Raw genomic sequence first — 21,756 nt, 5'->3', positions numbered from 1 at the left:
GCCATACTGGTTCAAGCAGAGGGAAAAGCAACTGTAACTCGAACTGTAACTCCAGCAACTTGTTAAATCTATACCACAAAAAATTAAGGCAGTTCTGAAGGTAAAAAGGGGTCCAACCCCATAATAGCAAAGTCTACTTGGTGAGTGTATATATAGATGTATTGTTGAAAATATATATATTGACACATTAATATGTAAGCTCCATTCTAGTGTACTTGAACAGAAATGGTGACTTTTTAACACAATTTCTTTAGACAAAGCATTTGTAGTGTCCGACTCATCCCCGCCACACTGGATGTTTTCCCTTGATCATGTCAGTTATAGCTGAGCCGCTCAGTGAAGGGTATTTACACCTGTAGCACTGGTTACATAAGGGCCTTAATCGCTTGGCCAATAGCGAGCATAAGAATTACATATTTGCGCTCCCAAGAGTAGGTAACCTCATGGTTTTGGAGACACTTGGTTTCTTCCTCCAGCATCACTGTCAGGGCAAACAACCTAATTGTTTTGGAGACCTCTGGATTGTTGCTCCAGCATCAATGTCAAGCTAAGTTCTAACCCTCTTCATAAAAAAAAAAAATAGCATTCATGACATACGAGATTCAAGTTGAAAGCAGCAGCTGAGGGCCAGGCTTTGGATAAGCAGATACTTTCTAATTGCAACAGCTCATCCAGTGACACTAACTGGCTGAAGATTTATTTGCCTTTTTTTGTCATTGTAAAGCAAAAAATCCCTCTGTAAATTGTCCTCTGCCGTTTGATTACATGTGAAATTCTCCTAGGCACTATCCCCGCACACTGTCTTCTTTGAGCTTATTTTTTAGAAACAACAGAAGCTCAGTGCTGCAGTGGTGTTTGATTTCAGCTTTGATGGTGCAACAGTGCAGTGACATTGCAAATAAATACACTCAGACCCTGAAACGAAATGTAAATGTTGCCTCACTGTTTCATTGCACATTTGAGTTAATCTTTTTATTACATTCATAAGGCCTCGAGTAAGACCAGGTCCGGGGGGCTTCAGACTGTGAGCGCTTTCTGTCATCCAGCACGAGCTAAGATAAAAATCTTTATTGATTTCTTAATGGTTTGCAAATCATTGCCCCTCTGCTGGTTCTAAAGTTCCCACAAAAATCAGAAAGAGCAGACAGACTTAATTATTTCATTTTCAGTAAGATTTCTGGCAATGACAAATACATTATTTTTTAAGCCAAACAAATCATGGACAAATTAATGAAACAAGGACAGATGAGGAAATTCAATGTCACTAATCAAATACAAATCCTTTTTTCATATTTGACCTACTCACATTCACAAATGAATTGTTAGAATTATGAAGAATAAAACATTTTCTGCTCTGAGAAGAAGATACATCACTTTTTCCAACTATTTGGATTCCCCTGTTAAAAAGAAAAACATTTTTTTGTTTGTTTGTTTGTTTTTTAGAAAAAAAGTAGCTTTGATGCTCATTACAGACCCATGTGGGATGAGCTCTCATTTGTTTAGAAGAATAAAACAGTTAAAACATAAATAACTTCTTAGAGGTGACTTCCATCATTTCAAATACATTCTATAGAAGAAAACTGTGCTCATCTTAAAAATGACAAATGAAAGCCGGGCAGAGAATAACTTACTTTCTTCAGGAGACTAAAGGTGACACTGGATGAGCGCTGTGTCTTGCTGCCATGTTTAAATGCAGATGCTTCTGGAAGTCAAACCAAATCCAATTTAAACGCTGTGTTCTAGAAGTTATCAGCATCCTTAAGCTAACAGGGATCCCTTGAATTTCAAAAACAAAATTTAAAAGGCAAATGCTACAGTATGCAACCATACACTTGTCTGCTGTTATATTCCAAAAGCAATTTCCCCAACGCATAAACTAGTTACATGCTATTTGCAGTAGTAAAACAACCTTAAAGTAATCAAATAAAACACACCACACCTAGAAAAATGCACATCACAATTCACCAGTCAAGACTATTGATATGATTTAAAGGTTGGGAAACACAACTAATATATAGTCTTTCTAATATGTGATAGCTCCTATAGTATTTTTGTCACAGATAATTTGATTTTTTGAAATACACAGAAAAATAGCAATACTGTGATATTAGGTAGTTGAGTTTTCAGTGTGCTGTAAGTTACTAGTAAATGCACAACTGTGTGTTAAAAAGGAATGGCCTTTGAACGGTCACTTTAAAAAGTAAAATAATAGTCTCATTAGCTGCTGTGTTTCAGTTCTCTATTCTGCTCTCCAAGACACTGATGAAGGTCAAGCTTAAATGGCTTCAGCTCTCAGTTTGAGCCAGAGACTCTTAGCTTAGACACAGCTCTGGAAACTGGCTCCCACAAAAGATTTATCCCACAATGCTGCTGGCCTATATAGACACACCAAACACAATAGGGTGGCTGTGCATAATTTAGAGCACATCTTCCCTGCATTCAAGTCTAAAATGAAAAGGGAGCTTGTCAGCCAAATTGAGCATTCAGATACATCCATGTCGGACATAGGGGGGTTAAAATGATATTTGCCAGTTTGCCCACTTAGACCAAAATATACCAAATGCCTACAACTGGCTCCTCATATTTTGGGAGCTGTAACTTTAGATGTTTGCCACACTGATTGTCACGGTCTCTCCGTTTTCCCTCGAGTCAAACAGACATTAGGAGGATAAATTCAGAGGTGAGGCATGTAGCTTTAAGATTTCCTTTCGTGTTTTCAAAGTGATTTTCACTTCCAGTTAAGCAACAACTCATAAGCCATCTTAGTCTTGCAAGGATGTCAAATCCTCACACTCGGTGTCCCGGTTACATCCTATTTGAACATACGCTCTTTCAAGTGAAATTAATCAATCTCTTTATCACTTGGGCAGCGTCATTACCCAACCACAGAGTGAGAAATGAAAGTGCTAATCGCACAGCAAGTGGGGCTTTTGTGTGGGAAGGCCAAGTTTGCCTCCTCAAGCTGCTTTGGAAATGCATTTTCAATTGAATTTGTGAAGCGACTGAAGGATGAATTGTGAGATTACCTCAAATTCCCTTTATAAGGGAAGATAAGCTTTCAATGTGTATTTGCAAAGGTGATTCTCACAAATGGAATGCTTGTATATAAAATACTGCATGGATGCATACAAACATACTTGGAACATTCACACTTTTAGATTGAGCATTCACAGAACAATAAACATATAGGGTGTAGCAAGCTGTTCAGTAAAACCTGTGACAACTGACTAAAAAAGACCATAAATCCGCAGCAGAAGATACCGCAACCTGATTTTTTTTTTCCTGTGTATCATTACTGTATGTGTGCCACATTGCCACATCATACACATCGTTATGGTGAAAATCCTAGCTCAGCTGGTCACCACGAGGCTGAGGATGGATTGTCCTGAAAGAAGACATTATTATGCTAACTGACCAGGCATGCGGTCCTACTGGCATGTGTTTATCCAACAGTAGCCCAAGGTTTGTACTTCCCAGCAATGTGTGTCAGAAAGCGCATTACTTTTCCTGGAAGTGAATGCAGTTATACTATACACTTTTTCCCTATAATGAGAAGCAGTAATGACTGTCTGACTTTGTGGCGTCTATGTATAAGTGAATGTGTGTGCGCTTACGCATAGAGCATATCTGTGCAAAGCTTAACAGGGTGAAACACTTGACCCCGATGATGAGAATTTGTCTGATTGAGTGATACAAACATTTGTGGCAAAAAAACAAAAACAAAACAAATAATTGAAGGTTTCACCTGCTCTCCATGAGAACTGATGGTCCTTAGGAAACACAATGTCTGCCTGCACTGGAATGGAAAAGAGAGACAAGAGGAGGAAGAGCCTGAGATAGCTCCCAGCTCGCCGTGTCCAGCCAATGACCCCAAAGTCATCTTTTAGAGTCATAGTCCAGCCCATTGCTTTCTCTCTTACTCCTGTGGGAAGAAGATGAAATTCATCAGTAACTCACTTGTAGGAAGTGGGTTGGATTAAACGACTGTGTGTAGCTCTTAAAAAACGTGGAATGGGGAGAAGGTCTCATTTTCTGAAGCTGCTGTGCATTCCAGCTCAGACACATGACACTCAGAGTCACCTTCCAAAGTACAACACAATTTCTCACACATGTAAGGTGTCATGTAGTTTAATTTTTTTTTCAATGTCATAGCATGCCCACTTCTACTCCCACATAGATCAAAAATAATTAGTCAAAGAGGCTTGAATATCTAAAGCTCCCAAGGTGGAAGTGAAAACATGTACTGAAGAAAAGGGAGACTTTAAGCTTGGAGTAATGCAGGGTATTAGTACATTTTTATTGCAGCTCATTTATTCCTATCTCCTGCTACTGTGATTCATGTCCTAGGAGTGTAAGGGATTAGTGCTGGATTCACTAGGTCTCTAATTGTGTTGCACCAACAGAAAAATTAATGAATATGGAATTGAATCTGTAACACCTGATGCTTTGAGAGACTGATGCCTCGTGTTCATGACTGTGGTGATTCATTTCCCAAAAACAAATTTTGCAGAACTGTAGCACTTGGGTATTGTGAGATTTGTTATTATTGGCTTGTCATCCCACGGAGCACTCATTCTGCAATCACAGAACTTGTCGCAAAACACCTTTTAATACACAACGAAACGTGTAAATGTAACACGTACTTTTGCATGGAATTAAATCAAACTATGAAACATAATTAGGTGTTGCACAAATAAGAAAAAAACATAATTAAGGAAGTGAAAAAGTTAACAAATATGCAAATTTAAGGATAGTAGTCCCAAACTGTCTGTTAGCTTATTTTGATGGTCAAGATCTAACTGTTAAGTGATGGATGGATTCGGAAAATGACTAAACTTGATCTTAAGCTGTATCACAACTATTTAAAAACGTTTTTTTTTTTTGTTTTTTTTTTCATTTATCATAGAGAATATCGAATGGTAGATTAAGTACTAAGAAGGGATTTGAGACGTAAGATTATTTACACATGGTGTGCCTGCAAAAGCACTGGGTGCTAAATTATTTTTGCTTGATTTCATTCAAGGAAATTAGATTTTGCCACTGCTGCTTTAGCTGTGTTTTGGTGGGGGCAAAATGTGTTTAATGAGAAAGAATTGCGAGGGTGGAGATGGCATGATGCCCAGAAGTGCGCCGCCAGATGCCTAGTTTTTGATGGACTTTCCAATTTTCAACTGGGTTTGATGTGTTACTCTACAGCCTAAAGTGTTTTGTTCTCTTTTGCATCAAATGGGCTTTTAAACTTGGTGCGAACACACATTCAGCGTTGGGCCTTTCAACACAAAACTTTTGTTTATATTTGTCTTTAGTGCCAATCTGCAACATGGCTTTCACATGTAGCACAGAAGCACATCATTTGAAATATGTCACCCAAAAGCACAAAGATAACAGCTTTTTCTCTGTTTTAAGGAACATACACTTTTAACAGAATGTATACACACATTTTGTTTTGGACAGAAAATATAGTCTGTTTGCATGAATGAGCAGAGTTGTCTGGCACCTACACAGCCACGCGCCAATTAGACACCTCTGGTCGCTGATTACTAGCCAACCTCTCGGGCTGCACTGCTCTGGATGCCATACCTGGCTGCACCTAGATTACATCCTCCCTCTAGCCAGTCTAATTTGACTATTCATGGAACAAGCAATGCTCTCCATAGCCTGACAGAACATGCCACAACTGATTGGAAAACATGGTCCTAAACAGAGACAAGCAATGAAAACAAGCATGACCCCAAGGCATGGCCTGTATTGTTTTTCAAAGTATAAAACAGACTTTTGATGTTAGCTTGGTGTTAAAATTAGATGACTGTTGGTTTTTCTTAAAGCCATTCGGTTTGAAGAGTTAGTGGCAATTCCGTTTGTACAGCTGAAGCTTGGGCTCATCCAGCATGTGTCAGTAGAGGAGGAATGCAGGCTATCCTGAAAATCTTAAAAACGAAAAAGCTCTCAAGTTGCTAAATATCTGGGTCAGTGGAATCATGCCAGGCTCTCGCTGGCCACAGAAAACCTGGCAAATAGCAATGCTACTCAGATGCTGCTGTGCATCCTATTAGATACTCCATGATCTGATGGAATGCAATCTGCTTCTCTGTCTCCTGTGGTCCTTGTTTGGGGCTCACTCACTGGACTCAGATAGTAAGAACCCTGCAGCTATCATAAGGGAACAGATGAGCAACACTTCACAACCTTCCCTATCACAGGTGGTCACAATAATTAATGTTTGATTAGATCTTTCCAAATAAAAGCCAAGAGCTAATTTGGTATGCGAAAGGCTCTAAACAATCACCATGTGATCCAGCAACCCATATTTGATTAAGCCAAACACACTGTTCTGTCTGGAGTGGAAACAGAGGCATTTGATCTGAGACCATTTACCAGAGATGCAACCCTCTTCTGTGGATTTCCACACAATTACATAGCCAACCGTCCCTATCTCTGTTCACATTTCCAGCTTAAACTCCTGCCCATATCCCTGTGCTCTTCCTTGTGTGCTACATCCAGTATACTCACATTAACACAGCTGCAAGTATTTTCTCCACATTGCAGTGCATGTAATTGTTTTTGATTGGGTCTGGAAGTGAAAAAAACACAAACCCATCCTCATCCAAACAAGCTGGTTTTTGCAGATGTTTTCATTGGCAGGAATACCCATGACAACACTGTGAGAATCAGAAATGCAACACATAACCAATTTTTTGTATACTTTGATTATAGGCCTGTGGAACTGTAGCAGGTGCATTGATTTGTAACTTTGTGGAATTACGTATAAAAAAGTTCCAATTACATTTATATAATAATGAGGTAGAAAATTTGTTATTTAGAACGATAAGTACATTTTATGAAATTGGAGAAAAAGTTTAAAAACCTTCAGTTAAGAATGAAGAAAATAAAATCAATTTGGTACACAGATAAGTATAGGGGGAAAAGATATATTTCTTTTTGGAGAAACAAGGTAAGGAAGGAGTTTTTACTTTGGGAATCCTACCAAAGAATGAGGTGTACCTCTCTTTTAAGGAGATGGAAGAGAAGTATCACCTTGGACCCAGTGATGTATGGAGATATATGCAACCAGCTCAGAAGCTCTGTCCTGAGTAAGGATATTTTCACAGGCCTAAAAGAAAGACATGTTGGATTACCAAGTTTTATGCAGACTAACATAAGATAGTATAAAATGAATGGTATAATGCAAAATAAAGGTAAGAATTTAAGATAAATAAGACAAAAGGATCTGGAAGAAGCTGAATTTTTCATTGTGCTCCCGACAACTGACCTGGTGTCAGCTGGTTATCAGCCCCAGACCCACTTTATCAGTATGATTTGTATATAATATGATTATATTAAGGCTGTGGGAATTGCCATGTGTGTATTTTGACTGTCATTGGCCATGTTATGCTTTTATGATGATAACAACAGAACATAATGGTTGTTTTTCAAAATAAGATCAATTGTTTCGAGAAGCATTTTTCTCCTTAAATCAAATTGCTTTTGTCCCATAGTAGGGGAAAGTTTTCTTTTTATAACTACATTTTTTCTCATAAAAAGATGAGTCAACTTTTTTTGACTTTATAAGGAAAAGGTTTTCTCGAGAAAAAGACACACCTTCTTATTAAAGTGAGGTTTGATTATTTGAGATAAAGAGTATTTTTTTCCAAGAGTCTCTATTTCCCATTTTGAAATACGTGTTACATTTTTAAAATAACATTTCCTCCCACAGTCCAAAGACATGCATATTAGGTTAGTTGGTGACTCTAAATTACTCGTAGGTGTGAATTTAAGAATGAATGGTTGTCTATCTGTGTATGTCTATGTGTGTTGGCTGAGACAGACTGCTGACTGCCTCTCGTCCTATGACAGCTGGGATAGGCTGCAGCCCCCGGGCGACCCTAAACAGGATAAGCGGTTACAGATAATGGATGGAAGGATGTTTAAAGATAGTGTATTCATTCTGGGAATTACATACATTGCTTACAGTGTACAAAATGCAAAAAGAGGTACATTTTTGTGTTCTTAATTTAATACTATGATGATGCCCAATTTGTCCACGGTAAAAAAACACTTTATATGAACATAGGGAGAAACAATAAATGAGGTGTGTAAGAAGTTAGTAGCCAACTGTGTACTGTACAGCAGTTTACAGTTAAAAGTTATAAGAATATTAGCATGGTTAAAATGTGTTTCGCTTTGTCAAATCTGTGGGAAACACAAAATAGAAAGTAAATTAATTCAATGAAAATGTAATTATAATTGTTATTATGTTATAGTAGCAGATTGAGAATTTCAAGGACGTGTTGATTTCCTATCGCCATAAATGACTGCGACTTTGGGAGTAGAAATCATAGCCAGGCTGTAAAGGCTACGTTTGTAAGACTCCCAAAGATTTTGCCTTGGATGGTGGATTTTCTCCTTGACAAAGAAGATGCTGAGCCACCACTGACAAAGAAAGCATCTTTTCTTCATCCCCCCTCATCTTCCCTTCATTCTCTTCAGATGTGGTAGGACTCTAATACAAGCCCCACATTTCCCACACTTTCATTTACCGGTGGGACCAGACATATAAACAAACAAAGACAAAAAAATACCTAAATGTCCCAAGAAACTGATTTATCTGCCATTTTGAGAAACTTTACTATTGAGTATTTAAAGACAGTTATTCAGTTGAGCTCAGACTTTACTTTACTTTACTTTACTTTACTTTACTTTACTTTACTTTACTTTACTTTACTTTACTTTACTTTACTTTACTTTACTTTACTTTACTTTACTTTACTTTACTTTACTTTACGCGACCTAGATTATATAAATTCTCTTCTTTTTAAGATTTTAGATTTAAATGCACAATTTTTACTTGGACTTGCACTTTGTTTCCCTTTAGCTACCGGTTAAATCACAGTTACAGGACTACTGTGCTATTCATCCTTTTCTTCCACCACTCCCTCCACACTTGCCCAATACAGGCTAAAATGAGGTATTCTATAAGCTCTAGATCAATCACATGGGTCCTTTAGTGATGTGGAAGTTCACCTTTAACACAGAAGGTATTTTGTCCAATCGTCGATCAAAAACAATGGTGTTTTTATTTATCATATATAATATCATTCCCTAACCTTAATCAAGTGTTTTGGTTGTTTAAAATGTACTATTGTTTTTTTTTTCATATAACCACCGTCTTTCCCTATTAATAACCATATCATATGATACTGTACATACAGTATGTGTCAGCGGACCTAAACAAAATTATTACACACACACACAACGTACCTGTGCAAGATGACTACAAGTCATCCCTTTGGGTGATCTGGTGGGTGCAGTGGTAGATGCTTTTACTAGTCTTTCCACAGAAGACAGGAGTAGGGCACCTACGGCCTCCAAAGATGTTAAGTCTGACAGGGACGGTAAATCAGCTGCGCCAGGCCTTCCACCTGAAGCATCATGCAGTGGCTTAATCCTGTGTGAATCAGCGTGTAGAGGGCTGGGAATGTGTCACACCTCCAGCAGCACTGACTGGTATTAACTCTCTGACGCTGGCTCTGTCAAGTACAAACCCGCTGATGTTCCTATTTGGGCCCGCACAGGAGTCAGCCTGAGCTACAGCGCCTAAGGAAGAGAAAGAAAAAATACACCCTGATATAAACATCTGATATTGCTGCAGAGAAAAATCTGATACTTCACAAAATGACACTTCCAGATTATATTTCTTTCACGTGATGCATTTCTGACAGATATTTTGCATCACAGAGGTGTGCAAAAGCTACAAACAGCAAAAAGACATGAATGACGGCATATATACGTAGATACAGGCTTGTTGGGGGGGTATGGCTCTGCTGTGATTTAGAATCCATTAATGACTTTTATCGTCTATTCACTCATTCGTTTCATCTTAGCAGAAAAATCTCAAAAAAGTTACAGTGAATATAAAAATAGGACCATTATGTTTCCCACATTTAGACTTGCTGAAGTTTAAGAGGTGAGGGGCAATGCCACTTATGCATCACAGTAGGGGAGCACTGATTGTTGTTTGTGAATTTTACATAAAAATGCAAAAGCCTAAAGTGATGATTTATCATTACCTGTCACATTCTGACAGTGATACCAAAGACAAAAGTGTAGCATAGAGTTGCAGGGGTTTTGCACTCCTGTGAAATTCAGTTATTACCTGTCAACCTTTCACCCAAAACTGTTTCAGTTTCACTGGATTTTATCCAGAGGAAATTCAGATTCTATTAACAGCTACTGCCTTTCCCTCCCAGTCACTCCCAACTTCTTCATTATTGACCCCAGTTCAAAGCTCCCCTTCCCTTATTCACCTTCCTGGTCATGTTCCTGAAAAATCCAGATCCCAGTGACCCAGACCTTATTTCCTGAGGCTTTTAAGTGCCTTGCCTTGCCATTCTATTGTGGCTCAAATGAGCTTGTCTCTGTAACTGCACTTCCCCTCTTCCTCCAGCTGGCAACTAACTAAATAAAAGCCAACAAATAGAATAGAAGAAAGGTGCTTCTGGTGAATGAAATAGCATCAATTGTGAACATGCCGTTTCAAGTAAGGACAAACCATTTAATCTTTATTCAATTTGAACTTTACACTTGCATTGCAATCCATGACCATGTCACACTTCTTACAGTTTTTTCTGCATCTAGTTGATAATGCAGTGATTCTTGTTGTATAGATGATTTTGACAAATCACAATATGATATTTTAACAGACATTTTTTTCGGGAGGCTAAAAACAGAATATGATATCTTAACAGCATGGCACAAATGTGGCATTTTAAAAAAAAAAGGGTTTGCAGTCTTTTATCCCTCAAGCAATGTGACACTAGGGATGGTTATGTTGGTCTGCCAGTGAGTCAGTACAGCACTTCGGTTCAGACTGAAATATCTCAAATAAGTGTTTGCAAACCTCTGCTGTGACAGCAATGTCCTCCAACTTTAACCTGCCTCATTTTTATTACTTTCCTTCAGGGGTTGGGAATCTCACTTGCTATGATACCATCTTTCAGTCGTAGTCTAAAAACCCTATTGACACGATCATAAAGCTTTTGTTCTAACATGCATTTTTTTCTTTAGTATGAATTCAAAGAGTGTGTTTAGCAATTTAGCAATTCTTTAAGCTGCCTTTACAAATCTCTGAATAAAAAAAATGCGACTTTAAAGGTGCTAAAGCACTGTGGTACTGACACTTTACTGATAGCAGATTTCATTTAAATGTACATCCTTCAGGTCGTCCAGTTTCTCTACCAGCTACGTCTGATTGCTCAAACACAGTCAAACAAATCTAACCTAACCATTATTATGTTGTACACAATACATGACAACTTTAGTTGTACCCAGATCATATCACAAATGCAGTGTATCATCTATTCCATGTGGGACAGTCTCCCAGGAGGGACAACCCCCGTGACTGGTCTCACAGAAATATACCATTGCAACTTGCAACACCCTTTCACCTCAGGATGCCTCGGTTCATTTACACTGGCCCCACGGGGAAATCACTCCGCCCTCCGGTACTAACCCTGGAGGTTGCTTGGAGGAGGGTCAACAATGAACCCCCTGATGCCGGGATGGTATTTGTTACAGAAAGACAAGACAGCATATTGGTGCAGTAAACTCTCGATAGGCAGTCTTGGTGTCTCCCCTTCTTATTTCACATGTATTGCATTTTTGAGATATGCTTTTCTTCTCTTTAAGGTATAAAAATTCCTGCATACCATCTGCAAGCTGATACAAAACAATCTGACTAAATCTTAACATTGTGCGGCTGGGACTTTTATGCAAGTACTATTACTAACAGAAAACCTGCATCAACAGTGGAACACAGTAAAATAAAAACTTCTGGGGGAGCTACCTGTATAATTCTGAAGAGATCAAGACCTCAAGAGTGTGCTGATAGCAGTAAGTTATATTGTATAATAATCTTGTGAAATTTTTTTGCCTGAGTGGGTGGATGTTGAACTCCACCATGTGTTACCGTATGTCAAATGATTTCTAGTTGCCTTCTCTTACAATTTATTGTTTAAAAAATATTTTGGAATTAAGACAGTGATCACAATGTGGATTTTCATTCATATTATCAGGAAGTGTCTTGAAATAAACCTAACCAATAAGACTGGCAGCATTTATAGACTCAAACCTTTCTCCATCTCATTAATTACCCCGGCATGCAAACGTCAAACTCAACAACATGATCCTTTGCCAACAATCACAACAATGACAAAGGCCATGTAGTTTTCAAAGCTTCCAGAAACTGAAAATCACTTTGCCAGACTGTTAAGATGTTGTATAGGGGCCGTAGCTGAAAGAGAGAGGTATCGCTCCTCTGCCAGCCCCTCAAACAGTCTGGCAGCCAAAGCAGCTGCTCCTGAAGCCAGGGTTGTGAACTCAATCAGCTGCATGTTTATCGTTGTGGCACCGAACATACTATGCCTCAGTCTGCCTCCATGAGCTGTAGGTGCAGTGGTATGGCTAGTTAAGCAGGCTGACAGGGTCACAGCAGTGATAACGGCAGGGGAGAATTTTAAGTAAGCCGTGCCCACCCAGTCTCACCACACAAAGATCAGTTAAATGATACCATCCATCTCCTCCTGAGAATCTTTTTTTCTCGCAAAATTGAGAAATTGGCTTTAAATCTTTTTAAGCTTTTGATTTCCTATTTTTGGTCAGTCCTGAATACTTGCAAAAAACAACTTTAGGTGAGATTGAAAATGTATTCATTGAATTTGCCGGCCTGGAAGCACATGTTTCTTTAGAAAATTGCTGAATTACACTGATTAATTACAAAGCAAACACGATCAGACAGTGTAAATTTAAAAAAAGAAAAGAAAAAATGGACAAGCTGCAGAGAATCTCCACATCAAATTGGTTGCGTCAAATTCTATAGCGGAAAGGAAATCTTTACTTCAGTACGCTTATATTTTTAATCTGCAAAGTTCTAAATTATTGCAATTAAACTATTATTTGATATGTATTAACATCTGAAGGAAAAATCAAAGCAGGGAAATCTGAAGCCCACTGCTGAGTTAATATACAATCTCCCCCACCATGTTGCTCAAACTCAAAGCTCTGATCCAGAATAAGAATCCCCGCTCAGTGTGATCGATTGCAGCTCAGCCTCATACTGTATGATTATCAAAACAATCCTGAGTCAGACAGAAACAGGCACACTTTCTAAGAGATAAATTGGTGTACTTAAATCTTAACAGACCTTGATGTTTAACAGAGGATGTCTCTATGAATCAAAGCTGCTTAAGGCATATAAAAGGTTTTTAATTTCATATTTATGCATCATTTACTCACGCACACATTCCACGTTCAAAGTGAATCATTAGCCTTTGGAGAAAAATGGTGCTAATTGATGTGGTACCTAAAAAAGCTAGAGAGCATTGTGCTGTTAGACACATAATTCTCACAGATTTTTTTTTCACACCATTAATACTTAATCAAAGAGATGAAAAAAGATCTCAGAGAATGTCAAATTAGCACAGAACAAAAGCTGCAAAATGATAAGCCTTTTTCTAGTTATCTGGGAACATGTTCAATAACAAAGACTGGTCTCCAAGGATAAAAAAAAAAAGAGGAAATAGCTAAAGTTGACTTAGGTGAAAGGACATTTCTAATCTCCCTCATGCAGAATAATAATGGGTTATGTTCAGGTAGTTCATCCTCAATCAAAATAAAGGAACTGCACTCCCTAGAGAAACTGAAACAGCATCTGCAAAATAGAGCAAAAAAGGATTTGGAGCAGAAATGAACACCAAAAGCAAATGTCTCTGCTTTCAGAGGCAGAGCTGGGAAATTATTCCACAAAAGACAGAGGGATGCAGAGCTTGAAAGAGAAACAATCCTTTCCTGGATAATCGGATTTGTTTTGTGTGGCTGTTCCACCTGGCCTTCCAGCCTCTACCTCCCCTTCATTAAAAAAGCTTATAATTAACGCAGCACCGGCTATAATCCTCACTCTGTCTCCCCTTTTCGATTGATAGGAGCATCTCATGGGACAGGGGTATGCAGGTGAGCGTGTCTGAGTCCTGACTTCTAAACATCCAGAGGGGATGGTCGCCAAGAGAGGGAGCTTTCAGTGCGAGGTAGGGGGGTCGCCGTGACGGCGTCAGGATTAATTTTGAGGAGGCCTGTTTGCTGAGGCAGGCTGATAACACGGGTCAGTAGTTGCAGAGACACTTGGACCCTGAAGTTACAAGTGTCCCTCTGGAAAATAACTGTTAATGTACTGAGAGCTCTGTGTATGTATCTGTGTGTGTGTGTGTGTTGGTGGGGAGGACTTGATACCTGCATAGCCTGGAGGAGTTGACCAGAGATGGCTCTACTCTAAAAAAGTCAATTATACAGAGGGGAACAGTGGAGAAGAGGGGAACCATGGGTGAAATTAAAAACCTGGTTCTTGAGATAAGTGATGATGATCCTTTTTAAAAGTAGCCATCTAAGGTCGTGTAAAAATGTTCCAGCATTTAGGAAGAAGAAGAGATTCCAAGGTGTGTGACAAAGAAAGCTGGATGTGTTGTAGACCGGTCTGACGCTAGGTTATGTAGCTACTGTTAGCAATTCAGATCAAGCCTCAAGGGATTTTATTTTCCATGAACACACCACAATACACTTACTTACAGTCTACACTGCCTAACAGGTGCTGCAGTCTGACAGTGACAGACGTAAAAGAAAACTACTGTATAAATAAATTCTGCACTGCCAATTCAATGCAGTCTTTGCATAATAAACATGTCAATTTTAGCCTTTAAAGCATAGTTGTATATTTTTATATTAAAATGCAGTCATTATGCTGCTAAGAATTGAAGTCTGTCAACAAGACTGTAATAGCTTAACCTACACAAGCAAGTGCACTGACAGCTGAGAAACACTGAAAAACAACAAACCAGGGCTTTAAAGATAACTCAGGATTTTATACCCAAATTTTACTTTTTAGATTCTAAGACAAAGCTTTACTTCTTGCATGAAGACACCGTGTTTTTTTTTTTTTTTTGAGTCATCAAAAACATTATTATCATCTTTCCCTCGTTCTCAGTTCTAAATGTCAGAACATTATGTTCACTTTGTTCACTGACCTTTCCAAACCCATCAACACAGCCAGTAGCACTAATAACCCAGACACGCACAGCTATGTTTCTACCTCATACTGCGCTATCTACATATTTAAAACAATGAGCCAACTGCTATGAGATGAACTATTGTGTTTATTAATGTGCTGAAAGTCAACGTGTGTGTAACATCATCAATCCAAAGCTGTGGGATGAGAGAGATGGTACCACACATCAGTCGGCTGCACAGTAGTTTTTTTGCCTAATTGAAAAGACACTTTATCAGAGGTTTGAACAGACTTTTACAACATTCTTTTGTGTTTACCCCCCCTTCAAAACCCACACACAAACACACACAAATTTGATGTCTCTTTTACAAAACTGAGTAGAGTTTAATACAGCATCAGAGCTCAAAGTTCGAGTTAAGGGGTGAGGGGAAACAAGTTGGTGCTTTGTGCTTTAAGGAGGCACCAGTATTGTGTCGAGAGATAAGGGCTCAGGACAATAGAGAAAGGCTGCTTGCAAGACTGGACGCTCAGTCTGTAGCCATCTGGATTATCAGAGTGCAGCCATGGATAGAAAGGAGAGCAGAGGGGAGGCTGGCCCGCCGTCTGTTATTGGGAAATATGGTTCCATGTAGAGGAAAGGCACTCAAACGGGTGACTTTCTGTATTGATTGATGGGTGTTCTAGGGATTAAGTCTTAACCTTATATTGATCGTTTGTCAGTGTGAATACACTGGAAATCTACTGGTCTCAAGGCCACCACTATACTTTGCACTGGTTTCTTTATTTAATCGTTGAAAAATGCTGCTTAAGAGTTTCTTTGTGATTTTATGCAGAATAATCATGAACTTATATAAATCAATTGTTGTGCTATAGTTTCCTCAACCTGTCAGATACTCCAACAAAGACAACATTTATTGTTTATGACCAGTGTTTGACCCAGACAAAATGCAAATAAGGCAGCACTGGTTGCTCGCCAGTAAGATAACTGATGTCACTCACAAGTGTTGGTGCTACACAAGGCTCATGAGTAGGAAATGGAGATGATAGGATCCAATTTGTCACTCACTTCATGGATGTTTACGTAGGGTGTAGATTGAAGGGGAATAAGTACCTACACTTGTATCGAGTACTCAGACAATGTTTTGGCAGCTGCAATTAGGCTCTTTGCTGAGCCTGTGAGCATTTGAAAGGAATTGTCTACACTGCTTGCAGGCTTTAAAAGAGTACCCAAGAATTTGCGAAAATTAGTCTGGAAATGATGGCAACATAATGATGACAGGAGAGGGGCGGCTTTCTTAAATGATTGCATTATATACATTAAATAATCTGTATGTCTCCTAGACAACTCGCTCATATTCAGGACTCAGACTGTGGCTGAATCTCATTTGCAAGAATAAATGGAGCACAGTTGTTATCTTGGTTTTGCTGTTGTTGGTTCACAACTTTAAAACAATCCCCTACAAAGCTTTTCTATAATCTCAAAGTGATCTCTGTTTAGTGATTAGTGTAGTGGATTTTAGATGTGGCCTTGTCTGTTGCCTCTTTGTCTTTTCCCTCTTTTTGTGCATTTCCTATGATGAGAACAACAAATTGGCTCCAAAACCTTTGTTTCATTGTAATATTTACTTAACTGCTTGTTGCACTGCATTGTATAGAAGCTACTATTTGCAATGGTATGTAAAAAACACTACTTGTGGAAGAGTGTAGAAAAACATGGGACACACACGCACAGGCCAAAACATGGAGATGTAAATGTACTCAAGATTCATATTCAGAAACACATATTTTAAATAAAGAGTTATCAGTGTTCACTAGATTAGTAATGCAGAACAATATTAAATCACATTTATATTCCATATGGTGCATAGAGCTCATGATTTTAAAGCCTACACTATGCATAACTTGTCAGAAAACTGGGCACTGAAAAACTGAAACTGAATCATTCTTATATGCATGCTAATGTGACCACAGAGCTTTTCAAATTTTTGTCAATAGCTTTCTCATTTAAAAACAAGAACACATTTCAACATTTTTTTAATCTGAATCTTTTCCTACTGCACGCACAATCCCTTTTATTGCATAAAAATATCCTATAAGGGCCGTGTGAGTTATCACGGCCTATTTTATTTTTTTTTGTCATGAATAAAATTATAACGTGAAATTCAGCGTTTTTGTTTTTTTATTTGTTCTCTCTTGTATTAAAACTTATATTCGTTCAATAATTATCTTGGCTAATATCATAATCACATTTGGGGTTTAGTTGTATAAGAACATAATGTTCAGGAGACAGGGTGCAGCTTTGTAATATAAAATTGGTCGTATAAAGTTGAACCAACATTTTGTGACAGAGAAGCAGATAATAGCTTTGTGTTACACCCCTCGTGTGCACCCAAAAAACGTTGTTGCTAAAGTTAACCCATCCTCCAGAGAGACAAATATAATCTAAACAGGGTTTACATGTTAATAAAACGAATCAAGTGACAACCATGAGCTTGTCTGGTATTAAAAGCTAAAGACGCTTGTAACACAAAGGACAGAGGTATCTATGCTGTGCTTATTGTGCCATAATAATGAAGTGGAGGAATATTTAACCTTATTGTTCAGAATATAACTGAAAGACTCATTGTCATGCTATTGGAAAAATATAGAACTATAGTACATTTTTGTACAGCGATTATGAGTCTGAAAACTGGTCAGATACAATATTTCTGTAAGTCCATTGTAAACTGGTTTGACAAAAAGAAAATATCCTTTAGATCGGTCATAAAGAAAATGATAAAAAAAGGTTAATTTGGTAGCTGGTTGAGACAATTATACAGTACAAAGTGGCTATATGAGCACGAAAGACATTTCTTCATTTTTAATACGTTGCACTATATTAGAAGTCACAAATGAGAGGATTGTAAAAGGATAGAGCTTTTTTTATGAAACCTATAGAGCGTTTTCTTTTTTCATATTGACTTGACCAGCAGTTTGAACAGCAAACTTCATTACCAAAATCAATACAAACAATCTGGTTTTGTGGCATGACACACACAATTTTTGACAAACAAACAAAAAACAAATTTGGTTGTTTTGAGTTTTATTATTTTGTTTCTACACACCATATGAAAAACCATTTGACAACAAAAAGCCAAATGCTTTTGGCCTATTTCAATTCAAAATAAGGAAAAAGTTAACATACACTAGACTGTAGATTGTCAGCTAGATAGGATGAAATTTGTTTCAACATATTCATCGCAGCAAAATTGAGAAACAATTTTGTTAACTGCGTTAAATATAAAAATTGTTTGTTTCCTTAATGTTTTTGTAGTATTTTCTGGCTTGTACCTTCTGTTGACCCTTAAGGGCCACAGCACATTAGGTTCTAGGAAAGGTTACGCTTATTCTGGGGCAGGAAAGGCCACTGTTTTTATTCCTCTCAGCCTGTACTTGTACAATGTTACAAAAATAGCAGATATTGTATTCACAGTACAGACCTGTACAAAGCGAATAAGACACACAAAGGAAGGTTTTCTTTCTTAACCAGTTAATCCGCCACACTGCAGAGTCAGAGCATGAAAGACAGAAATAGAATACCACAGAAAATCATTTTACAGTGGGGAAACACGCAAAAGTGGCACATCAAAACAGCTACATTTTAAGACTGTGCTAGAAGGATGTTCATTGGAATTGCACCTTTAAATTGCTTTTAACTTATTAAATACGTCATTGTTATTTCAACTGAGATGCTATAGGTATGAAAACCTACATTTATAGCACCTTTGAAGTTTGATTCATCATCTATTACCAGGTTTTAATAATTATGCTTTCACAAAAGCTTTAACATTTGCAAAAAATATTCTTAGTCACTAGGCTTCACCCTGTTTAAATAGATCCACTTCTTGCCACATAATATCCATCTACAGATTCCTCTAGAATGACACAGCCTGCTGCAGTGCTGATTGCATCACATCTCTAAACCAGCCAGGATTTGTTTCTCATTTGTACCAGATTTGTCCCACAGGTCTGACACAGCTGTGGATATTTTCTATTAAACCAAAGGATAAAGTGATAGATATGTCTGACAACAGGTCAAATTGAAATGTGTAGTCTACTATTATCCTGTAGTGATCCTAGGTATTGGCAGGTTCATTGCACATTATTAGTTCCTGCACGATTGTTTTCAGTCAAGCTTACTTCTTTGATTCGCCCTAACTTCAAGTCAGATAAAAGGCAACAAAGAGCTTTTAGCTGAGGCAATGTACATCTGGCTGCGATGTCAGTCCTCACAATACAATCACTTGGGGTAGATAGCCTCTAAAGATAATTGGCACAGGCTACAGGTTACTCTTTTTGACAAACACAAATATGTTTGTGAACTTGGCATTTGAGTATCAGGCATCTACATTACGAAACTCTCTTCGGAATCAGACCGAATGTTGAAAGTTGAAGCTGAAACAGCACAGCATCAGCTGTCTACAGCTCCAGTTTGACTCTTACCAGGGTGCCCCACCACCGGATAAATCTTTCAGAGCTCCTTCTTTACAGTAGAATCCAGAATTCAGGCTCTTTCTTGGAAACACAGAGGCTTCAAAAACCAGTGAGACAAAACAGAATCAATTACATCTAGCCAAACAATGCCTGCAATAACTGTAACATGTTCAATATCATTGTGATTCTCTGATTCACAAAAATCACTCTCTAAACTCATGCCAACGATCCATGAAATCTCTTTGAATCCTCAAACATAAGTGAGGCTTGGAGGATAATTCATCGTGTCTTGAAGTGCAAGTACTAAGATGAGCGGCTACGCTATTGCATGAGCTCACTGTCCTCAAAGCTGAAACACCCAGCATAAAGACGAAGCAAACAGAAATGATAAAGCCAGGCCTTAACATCAATCTGCAGAACACACATAGAAAATGGACCAACCACTACCATCTTAGGAGTTCAAACAGCAGCATGTCTTTTTTGGACAATTTGCCTGGCAGACTTCTAAACCACTAACAATAAATCCAGCTGTAAATATACTACTGATTACCTTTGATTAGTAATTAGCAAATCATTGTGGGAATTTGTGCTCATTTCACACAAACACCAAGTTGAGGGACTGAATTGGCAACAATACTTAGGAATAGTCAAGAATTCAAATGCTAATTTATAGCCACCTGGTTGGCTGGAGGTGGTTAAAGCCGGACACATGTTCTGCATCCGATTATTAGATTGTAGCTGCCCCACTCATCTGCTCAATTTAGTTCTATGTGAAGTTGTTTAATACGGGAAATTAGTTAACACAATCATTTTATTGTGACCTACAATTAAGTATCACACAGGTGTCATGTTAACTCAAGTCCAAATGTATATGAACATACTGGGAGTAAAACAAGTACCCACTGAAGAAGCTTCTACTGTGTAAAGACCACGAGAATCAAACTGAAGGAAACTCTCATGGAAGAGAATTTCATTTTCCAGTGCACTATAGTTTCAGCCAATGAGCAGTTTTGGCCGGCTGAGTAGGACAGCCACATAGATTCAATGGCTGTACTTAGTTTATCTTTTACTTTCAGAGTTGAAAATCATTGCACAGTCGTAATGTGTCAGTGGAACATATTGCAGAGTCAACACAATGTCAGGGAGATCCCAACTGAACAGCAGTGCCGTATCAAATCCCACTCAAATGTTTAAAATTACCGCATCAGCTAACGTTTGAGGCAAAATCATGAATTTATAGCGACTTTTAAAAAGAACCTGATCCACAAAAGGCCACCAAACCTGACAACTATTTATTTATATTTCCTCTGTCAGGAACTCAGTTTTGATGCTGGTCTAACCCTGAAAAAAAGTTTGTCGGAGTGTTGTGTATAGATTCTGACAGGAGCTGTGCATCAGCAGAGCGCTCAGCCTGACCTTCCCTGCTGTTGAGCCCATTACGCTTCAATTAACGACAGCGGCCTGCTGCGACTATAAGGAACAGCTGCTGGGCCCACATGGTGGTAATTCAATGAGAGTTCCAGACAGGGGGACACAAAACTTGATCCACCAATCAGACACACCTATGCACTAGGGGATACAAATATACTCTGGTGCATTAGGCCTCGAAAAGGAGGCGTTAGAACCGTGACATGGACGCCGTGAGGCTCTCACAGTGTGCGAGAGATAGTAGGAAATTTTTGCTGAGCTTGACCATATGGGTAATTTGATTTCATGTGCAACAAAAACATTAGATTAGTGGCTATGATATCAGCTAATGGATGCTCAAAATTCATCTGAAAGCACTGCAGCGATTAATCTCAGTTTTATTTTTATAAGCACTTCAGTGGGTGATTATGGCCTCGTCTTCAAAATGCACTGTCATCCGCAGTGTTTACAGTTATACGACGATAAAGGCTAAGTCAGAAACAATTGAAATGTACAAACAAATATTTAAGACAACTTAATTTGATGAAATCTGTGCAATCTTAATGGGTGACTCAATTTCAAACTAATGTCATTTACATATGCAAAACTTTAACATTATAAGGTTAGTGCATTTCAAATTAATCAATACAGTCCCATCCATAATCTTAGTTTTTTAAGATTATGTGCAGTATGGAATGACGCATAGGTCAGACAGCAGTCATTATTCTGCTGATTAGGTAAATCTCTCCTCAAAACACAAGAAAATTGTACAGCACAATGGAGTCATGGCAAACCAATATTAAATTAGCTATATCAACACATGAGGA

General features: G+C 38.3%; 1 protein-coding gene across 3 annotated transcripts in view; it reads right to left on the bottom strand.

Annotated features, from left to right (window-relative positions):
* The window catches only part of thsd7ba (thrombospondin, type I, domain containing 7Ba), a 168,115-nt gene that overhangs the window by 124,956 nt on the left and 21,403 nt on the right, over nt 1-21,756 (bottom strand). For all 3 annotated transcript variants that reach the window (XM_067516850.1, XM_067516847.1, XM_067516849.1), the window contains exons 2-3: nt 9,259-9,594; nt 3,746-3,922 (exon numbers count right to left, since the gene is read on the bottom strand). In XM_067516850.1, coding sequence (XP_067372951.1) covers nt 3,746-3,905 — 160 coding nt within the window. In that variant the 5' untranslated portion in view covers nt 3,906-3,922; nt 9,259-9,594. The remainder of the gene's footprint in view (nt 1-3,745; nt 3,923-9,258; nt 9,595-21,756) is intronic.

The sequence above is a fragment of the Channa argus genome, chromosome 9 (assembly GCF_033026475.1).
Source record: "Channa argus isolate prfri chromosome 9, Channa argus male v1.0, whole genome shotgun sequence".
Taxonomy (NCBI): Eukaryota; Metazoa; Chordata; class Actinopteri; order Anabantiformes; family Channidae; genus Channa; species Channa argus.
Note: the sequence above shows the minus strand (reverse complement) of the source record. Positions and strands in the feature narration are given on the sequence as shown.